The 9595-nt window shown below is 45.1% G+C and overlaps 1 protein-coding gene across 1 annotated transcript; it reads right to left on the bottom strand.

Moving 5' to 3' along the window:
• Positions 1–3730: 3730 nt before the first annotated feature.
• Positions 3731–8751, bottom strand: LOC143803881 (protein kinase C-like 1B). The gene is made up of 6 exons (XM_077281643.1): positions 8242–8751; positions 8001–8107; positions 7072–7245; positions 6758–6849; positions 6460–6522; positions 3731–3941 (listed from the first exon to the last, which is right to left on the bottom strand). The coding sequence occupies exons 1-6, from the start codon at positions 8687–8689 to the stop codon at positions 3731–3733; spliced, it is 1095 nt and encodes a 364-aa protein (XP_077137758.1). The 5' UTR covers positions 8690–8751.
• Between the last annotated feature and the right edge of the window lie 844 nt (positions 8752–9595).

Here is a 9595-nt window from a genome sequence, read left to right as displayed (position 1 = left end):
CGTGGTGGATGAAAATAAATCCTGCGAGTGAAGAAAAAAGAAAAAGTTTAAATCACATCTGACAAATTTTGGGATTCTAGGAAGAGTGGGAGCCATTATTTAGGGTTAGAAGACTCACGTTATCTGTCAGGGCTCCTTGTACAGAAGATCTGGAGGAGTCAGATGTTCTCCGCAGGTTCTCTGGCTGGAGATCTTTCCACCTGCTCCCGACACTGCTGAAGTCTATAAAATGCTGCTGTTCCTCCGGTGTTATTGGAGGCCCTCGCGGTTTTCTTGCGTTCAGCATGGCCACGACAGGAATGACGTCCTCCTGCACTGGTGTCTGTAACAAGAAAGTTTGGCGTCAGTGTTCAGTAATATCCAGAGTAAAATTATAACTTCCCGCAAGAAGCCTGTAGGACCCATCCCCAAAAGTTTCACCTAGATTAGATGATGCAAATATGCAATGCTACGGGCGTACCCCAACCACAGAGGCAAAACAGCCAGCTGCAATAGGGCGCCCTGCATTACTATAAAGAGGTAGGGCTGTAACACATCACCTCAATGGGACATGATTTTAGTCCCTGTCAAGGACCACTGTCAATTTTTGTGCTCAGTCATCCCCATCAACAAGCCTCCATAGTATTAGGTAATTACCGGCTCCACATGGTTTTGTGGAGAGCGTTCTCCAGATTCTATCGCCCCCAGTCAGTTGTCTGGAACATCAAATGTGTCCTCAGTTGTTCCTTCACAAATAGACGTCGCTTTTCAGCAGACTTAAGGAGAAGCTGAGGAAGAAATACAAGAAGAAAGAGTCCATCATCCCGAATGATTGACATCCATCCAACATGTCTCCTCCCTGTCAGTGGTGTAGTGCGGTTTGCCAGCCCTAATTCCTAACCATAGCCCTAATCCTAGACAGAATCCTAATCCTAGCCCTAATCCTAGACAAAACTCTAATCCTAGCCCTAGCCTAATCCACTGTGAACCCTATTCCTAGCTCTATTCCTAGGTTTGTAACTAATCCTAGTCCTGATACTAAGGACCCCTAATGCTAGCCTAATCCAATATGTATGACCACTTACGTTGATTATCAGGTCCTTTATGTCGGTGTTGAGGTCTTGTGGATAGATGGGCTCATCATACAAAATGGACATTTTTAGTCTCATTCTGTCGTTCCCGTTGTAGAACGGGTATTTTCCACTTGACATTTCGCACACGATGACTCCAAGCGAAAACCAGCAAATTTTAGGCCACACCTCTGACCACACCCATTTCACAACTAGTCACGCCCCAACCACACCCATTTAGCACTTCTGATCACAATGTTTCGTAAACAATAATTATAAACAAAAAAAAATATGGCCACACATGACGCTCCATACTGTATAATGGCCACACATGACGCTCCATACTGTATAATGGCCCCAAATGATGCTGCGTACAGTGTACTGGCCCCACGTGATGCTCCATACAGCCTAACGGGCCCACATGATGCTGCATACTGTATAATGGCCACACATGATACTCCATACTGTATAATGGCCACATGATGCTCCATACTGTATAATGGCCATTGGCCACATTATGCTCCATACTGTATAATAGCCCCACATGATGCTTCGTACTGTATAATGGCCACACATGATGCTGCGTACTGTATAATGGCCACACATGATGCTCCATACTGTATAATGGCCACACATGATGCCCCATACTGTATAATGGCCACATGATGCTCCATACTGTAAAATGGCCACATGATGCTCCATACTGTATAATGGCCACACATGATGCTCCATACTGTATAATGGCCATTGGCCACATTATGCTCCATACTGTATAATAGCCCCACATGATGCTTCGTACTGTATAATGGCCACACATGATGCTGCGTACTGTATAATGGCCACACATGATGCTCCATACTGTATAATGGCCACACATGATGCTCCTTACTGTATAATGGCTCCACATGATTCTCCATACTGTATAATGGCCACACATGATGCTCAATACTGTATAATGGCCACACATGATGCTCTATAATGTATAATGGCCACACATGATGCTCCATAATGTATAATGGCCACACAGTGCTCCATACTGTATAATGGCCACACATATTGCTCCATACTCTATAATGGCCACACATAGTGCTCCATAGTGTATAACGGCCACACACAGTTCTCCATACTGTATAATGATCCCACATGATGCTCAATACTGTATAATGGCTACACATGATGCTCCATACTGTATAACGGCCACACATGATGCTCCATACTGTATAATGGCCATTGGCCACACATGATGCTCCATACTGTATAACGGCCACACATGATGCTCCATACTGTATAATGGCCACACAGTTCTCCATACTGTATAATGATCCCACATGATGCTCAATACTGTATAATGGCTACACATGATGCTCCATACTGTATAACGGCCACACATGATGCTCCATACTGTATAATGGCCATTGGCCACACATGATGCTCCATACTGTATAATGATCCCACATGATGCTTAATACTGTATAATGACCCCCCTCCTGTATGCATGGCTCACATTCCCCCCTGCATGCATGGCTCATATTCCCCCTGTATGCATGGCTCATATTTTCCCTCCTGTATGCATGGCTCATATTCCCCCTCCCGTATGCATGGCTCATATTTCCCCCTCCTGTATGCATGGCTCTTATTCCCCCCCTGTATGCATGGCTCATATTCCCCCCCATCCTGTATGCATGGCTCATATTCCCCCCCATCCTGTATGCATGGCTCATATTCCCCCCCATCCTGTATGCATGGCTCATATTTCCCCCTCCTGTATGCATGGCTCATATTCCCCCCCCCTGTATGCATGGCTCATATTCCCCCTCCCCCTGTATGCATGGCTCATATTCCCCCCTGCATGCATGGCTCATATTTCCCCCTCCTGTATGCATGGCTCCTATTTCCCCCCCTGTATGCAGGGTCGGGAGGTGACCCAGCTTTTATAAAAAAAAAAAACAACAACAACAAACCTTGCTCAGGTGCCGTCCCCTGCATTGTCCCCGCCCTAGGCACATGATACGGCCCTGCCGGGTGATGTACACACCTCCCAACCAGTGCGGGACAACTAATGTCCCGCCCGGGATCGCGGGGCTGACTGTCAAAATCGGGACAGTCCCGCTGGATCCGGGATGGTTGGGAGGTATGCTGTTCCTCACCGCGCGGCCGCGCCGACATCCCTCTCACTCTGTCCCGACTCCCGGCGCAGCACCTTCTTCCTGCGTGAGCAGTCCCATGATACCGCTCATTAAGGTCATGAATATGCACATATTCATGACCTTAATGAGCGGTACAACGTGACCGCTCATTCAGGAGCGCTGCAGAAGCCGAGACCAGGCATCGCTGGAGCAGGGTGAGCATCGTCTTCAAGGAGGGTGGGTGGGAGGCAGGGGGGCGGGGTCGGTTGGGAGGTGACCCAGCTTTTATAAAAAAAAAAAAAAAAAAACAACAACAAACCATGCTCAGGTGCCGCCCCCTGCATTGTCCCCGCCCTAGGCACGTGATACGGCCCTGCCGGGAGATGTACACACCTCCCAACCAGTGCGGGACAACTAATGTCCCGCCCGGGATCGCGGGGCTGACTGTCAAAATCGGGACAGTCCCGCTGGATCCGGGATGGTTGGGAGGTATGGTCTATGGGTGCCAGTGATGCCCCTGTATACAGTGTGGTCATGAATGGAAGGTCAGCGATCTTATCCTGATAATCTGGTATTAACAATAGACAATACAGTAATCACTATGTGGTATGATGACGTGTTCCTTACTTCAGGAGCCATGTACTTGGGGGTTCCTGCGTATCCAGAAACTTTTTCATCTTCATATACGTCGATATTTGAGAGGCCAAAGTCACCGATTTTAGTGTGGCTGTCACCATCTATAAAGATGTTCAATGGCTTCAGGTCACTGGAAGGGAATAAAATTAAAATTAAGTTACCGGAATGTCAGAATGTGGATAAATTGCTAGAAAAATTGTGAATATATACAACTGTATATATAGGTGTGTGTCTGTATATATAGGTGTGTATCTGTGTATGGCCGGGGTCACACTAGACCGTAATACGGATGAGTGCTATGCGATAAAAAATCGCATAGCACTCGGCCCAATGTTAATCTATGGTCCAGCTCCCATCATCCGATATTTTCTCCACCGTATTTCGGATCCGAGGGAACTCGCAGCAGGCTGCGATTGTCAGCGTATCTCGCCAATGCAAGTCTATGGGTGCGCGAAAAAATCGGATTCCACACGGACCAGCAGTGTGACTTGCGAGAAATACGCAGCGGTGTTAGAGAAAAGCCGGTAATTCAATTGCCGGCTTTTCATTACTCCTGCCTAAACCCGACAGGATATGAGACATGGTTTACATACAGTAAACCATCTCATATCCCTTTTTTTTTGCATATTCCACACTACTAATGTTAGTAGTGTGTATATGACCCTCATTAAAACCACGCCCCCGGAAGAAGCTCTGGGCGAAACGCGCGTCGGGGCGCACGATGAGGAAGGGACCTGCGCTACTAATACACTACCTGGTCGGTATATATATACTCTATACCTTTGTATGCTTAACAAACTAATGGGTGTTTAAAATATTGGTTAAATGTATGGGAGATGTGGACGAGGCAATTACCTTAATTGTAAGGAGAACTACCTTTCCCCGTATATCCACAATATATCCTACATCTTATATTTTTTATTTGATATATTACAGCAACCCATTTAGTCTTCTTTTGTCTAGCATATTAGACTGTTATATTAGTACTAGCAGGTATATTTCCTATTGGGGGATAGTATGCGGGTCTCTTTATTCCTCAGGACACTGTGATTATATCAAGTCTTATTTGATTGTTTTGTTGTTTTATACATCAATTTAATAAAGATATTATGTTTTTATATCATGGTTCTCTTCTTGCGGTTAATGGCATCTAAATCCGCGTTTTGTTTAGATATATATATATATATATATATGTGTCTCAATGACATATATATACACTCACCGGCCACTTTATTAGGTACACCATGCTAGTAACGGGTTGGACCCCCTTTTGCCTTCAGAACTGCCTCAATTCTTCGTGGCATAGATTCAACAAGGTGCTGGAAGCATTCCTCAGAGATTTTGGTCCATATTGACATGATGGCATCACACAGTTGCCGCAGATTTGTCGGCTGCACATCCCAAAGATGCTCCATACAAGGCAGGATGGATCCATGCTTTCATGTTGTTTACGCCAAATTCTGACCCTACCATCCGAATGTCGCAGCAGAAATCGAGACTCATCAGACCAAGCAACGTTTTTCCAATCTTCTACTGTCCAATTTCGATGAGCTTGTACAAATTGTAGCCTCAGTTTCCTGTTCTTAGCTGAAAGGAGTGGTACCCGGTGTGGTCTTCTGCTGCTGTAGCCCATCTGCCTCAAAGTTCGACGCACTGTGCGTTCAGAGATGCTCTTAGGCCTACCTTGGTTGTAACGGGTGGCGATTTGAGTCACTGTTGCCTTTCTATCAGCTCGAACCAGTCTGCCCATTCTCCTCTGACCTCTGGCATCAACAAGGCATTTCCGCCCACAGAACTGCCGCTCACTGGATTTTTTTTCTTTTTCGGACCATTCTCTGTAAACCCTAGAGATGGTTGTGCGTGAAAATCCCAGTAGATCAGCAGTTTCTGAAATACTCAGACCAGCCCTTCTGGCACCAACAACCATGCCACGTTCAAAGGCACTCAAATCACCTTTCTTCCCCATACTGATGCTCGGTTTGAACTGCAGGAGATTGTCTTGACCATGTCTACATGCCTAAATGCACTGAGTTGCCGCCATGTGATTGGCTGATTAGAAATTAAGTGTTAACAAGAAGTTGGACAGGTGTACCTAATAAAGTGGCCGGTGAGTGTATATGTATACTGTATATATTTTTTAACGAACATTTGAGCACATAAATCCATTAGATGTCGGATTTGCAAGCCTGCGAGAAAATCTCGGCATACGGATGCCATACGGATGTCACACGGATGTCAAAGGGATCATTTGATGCGAGGAAATCGCATCCTCACACTGCACACGGATCACTGTTTTGGAAACATTTGTGCGATTCTCGTCCGTGAAAAACGGACCGTTTTATTATACGTTAAGTGTGTCCCCGGCCTTTATAGGAGTATATAGGTCTGTATATATAGGTGTGTATCTGTGTATATAGGTGGGCATCTGTATATATAGGTGTGTGTATCTGTATATATATATATATATATAGGTGTATATAGGTCTGTGTATCTGTATATATATTTTTTACTTCAAAAATAAAAAGAATGAAAAAATAAAAAGAATAAGATTTGTCTGGTCGGGAAGGGGTAAATCTCCCACCCACAATCCCCCAGGAATAATCTATACAATGACCTCCATTACATGAGAATAGTGGAGAATCCATTACCGGTGTTTAATGCCTCTTGAATGCAGGAACTGGAGGCCGCAGGTAAGTTCAGCCGTGTACAACCTGATAGGAAAGAGAGAAAAACATTTCAATCGTCCCCGTTCCTCCTCCGCACTGCTATGTAGGACGCATTGCTGCACATCTGTTCTATCCCGGAGCCTGTGCCGGTGGATGACGGTGGCCGCCATGTTGGATGTCATCACTCTTCCTGGCCAAACAAGTGTATAGCTGATGTGGAGTAGTTCTATAACCCTTGTACGCCCCTATGCTCACCCTACAGACCTTCGGACAATCTTACCTGGTTGTCTCAATATCAAATGGGGCTTTGCTCTTAATCAATTGATGGAGGTCACCTCCGACCATGTAATCCATTACATAAAAGAGATAATCCTGGGGGAGAAGGAGATGATGACGTTACATATGAAAAGACCCTACAAAACATTGCAGGAACCCTCATTTGGGCCCATGTCTATAAGCTGCCTTTGCAGATATCGGGCCGGTGATGTCCTTCACATAATCTTCCATCATATAATACTATACTATAATTGTGCTGATTCTATGTAACCGGGCTCAGAGGTGAGAGGAGTCAAAGATAGAAGCGGGAGCTCTTACCGATGTCTGGAACGTGGCAAATGAGGCACAAAGGAAGGGGCTCCGCTCTGCAATCTGCAGCACTATTTTTTCATTTATTGCCGCAGTCATCCTCCTTTCCTTTAAAAGCCGTCTCTTTTTCAATATCTTGATTGCCAGCCGATGTCCGCTGACATTCTCCGAGGCCAGCAACACCTGAAGGAAGAGCAGAAATAAGATACCGGATTACGAGGTGCATGAATCTGCAAGAGCACGGTACATCCATACCAGAAACCCAACCTAGTATGTGCCCACCATGGCCTCCTCATGTCTGGACTGGTGGAAGAGACTCAAGGAATGCGAATGGTCCACGGTTTAGGGGGCACAAAATCCCACCCTAGCCCTGGACATCTTACAGTATGCCACTGCCCTATTGTATAATCCAGAGGCAGAGAGTGGCTATAAAGAGCGTATCTGGCTCTGGAGGACCAGACACATCTGCGCCTTACACATTAAGTCCGTCAGTTTCACCGAACACCATGTGATGTTGCGTTTCATATGTGCTATTAAACATATGATGTCGGTTTCCCTATAATTACAGGACATTATGGGAGTCCAAACAGTAAATACCTTCTAACTGGTTAAAAATTGGTTGTCTAGGAGCACAATTCTATAGCTGCATTTTTCCTAAACAGCGCCACATCTGTCTACAGGTTGTGCGTGGAATGGCAATGCATTCCCTCTGACTTCAATGGAGGTGAGCTGCAATACCAGACACAACAACCTGTTGAAATGTGTGGCACTGTTTTTGAAAGTGGACAGCAATGTTTTTAATGCTAAACAGCCCTGTTTGATGTTGGGGATCACTTCTAACCAAAAGGAGGCCCCTTTAACATTTCTATGGTTTCACAGTTTATAAACATTAGTCAGATTACTCAGAAGCGTACAAATTGGATAATAATAAAAATCACCTTTCCAAAATGTCCTTGGCCAAGAACTTTGTGGTATGTGAAGCTTTCCTCTGATAGGGTGTCAGGAATGGTGGGTGGAATGTCATCAGACTGGATGGAGCCTTCTCCTGGTGAGACAACGAGGGTAAAACATTGAATCACGGTTAGGCGAATTACAAACGAGTGAAGAATAAAAGAATCGTCTGATTTTCATCTAGAGAAAACCAACTTTCTCATGTTTCAGACTAATTTCCCATCATACCTGCTACTGGGCAAGAGTTGGTATCTGGTTTTGGTCTTTTGGCCACCATCATAGAGCACTGGCTCGTTCCTTCACCTCCATCTCCTTTCACCTGTTCTTCTTCTCTCTTCCTCTTTAAAACTCTGGGGTCCACCTGAGTTTTTTGAGGGCTGTTTATGTCTTGATCCTCTTCAGCATCAAGACCTCTCCTTTTTTTATAAGGAGGCTCATCTCTGGTCCTCGAATCCCGAGTCCAGGACTTGTCTCTTCCTCTACGGAGAGTATGTGAGGTATTCACATCATGCTGTGAAGATGCCTCATTGGGGGTATTCCTCTCCCCATTGGTGTCCTCTCTGGTGTCATGAAGGACATCTACATCCTGATATAAGAGACCATCCTTGTTGTTAGAAGTGGTGGTCTCTTCTCTGTTGGAGATCTTTTTCCATTTTTTTCCAGCTCTAAAACTCATTTTGTGTTAATATCACAAGCAGAAATTCTCTGAGCACAGGGGAAAAAAAAGTGCACCTTCACACGTCAGATGGCAAAGGTCCACAGAAGGAATCAAGATGGCCGAGCACATAAGTCACCGGTTATGTAATGTCACAAAGGAGAATGACATCACAAGTGTCTTCATGGAACACCTAGGGGTGAAATCTGCAGCCATAGAACAATGTGACATCACTGAGCAGCATGACATCATGTGGAGCCACATGGAACATTGGATGGATTGTGATATCTGCTGCCATACAATGCTGGGGTGGCATCATGCCAGTCTTGCTCAGCTTCATTCATGTGTATTGCAATGAGATTGTTGTTCTTCTGTTGTAAATTGGGTCAAAGTTGCACCAAAACGCAACAGACGACAAAGGTCAGCACCTGACAAATCACAGTTCACATTTTATTTTTTACCTACTCAACATAACCAAAGACGTCCAATTGATGTCAAAGATGTGCATCGCTTATGATAACCCTGAGCCCCGGCCTTTGCCAACCATTACTTGTCATTTATAGTTGTGATATACATTATTGGCATCATTGGTTATTCATTATACACCAATATCTCCAGATATAAGGGCATAGGTGGATAATAGTTCTGCTGCTCTTGTAGCTGACAGAGGGGCCCTTGGGCACTAGGCCCTACTAGGCCCACCTGGCATAGACCAGTAGTAAATGATCTACAAGGTTCGATCTGGCAGGGGATCATCACCTGTTACACTGTATGTTCTTTGCATTGTGTTCATTAGATTGGACTATTAGATCAGGAAAGAATGTGGTAAAAGGAGACTAGACCCAATTAAAGGGTCGTTCTCAAGATCAGTCTTCAGGAGCACACTGCTCCTCTCCCTCCCGTTTCCTTCTTTTCGGTGGGCAGTGC

The sequence above is a fragment of the Ranitomeya variabilis genome, chromosome 2, assembly GCF_051348905.1.
Source record: "Ranitomeya variabilis isolate aRanVar5 chromosome 2, aRanVar5.hap1, whole genome shotgun sequence".
Taxonomy (NCBI): Eukaryota; Metazoa; Chordata; class Amphibia; order Anura; family Dendrobatidae; genus Ranitomeya; species Ranitomeya variabilis.
The sequence above is the reverse complement of the archived record's forward strand: the minus strand, read 5'-3'. Positions and strand labels throughout refer to the sequence as shown.

Coding starts and splice junctions, on each gene's coding strand:
- LOC143803881 (XM_077281643.1), bottom strand. CDS start 8,689: ATGAGTTTTAGAGCTGGAAAAAAATGGAAAAAGATCTCCAACAGAGAA. Junction 8,108..8,241: donor CAACTCTTGCCCAGTAGCAG/GTATGATGGGAA, acceptor TTGTCTCACCAG/GAGAAGGCTCCATCCAGTCT. Junction 6,850..7,071: donor TTGCCACGTTCCAGACATCG/GTAAGAGCTCCC, acceptor CTTCTCCCCCAG/GATTATCTCTTTTATGTAAT.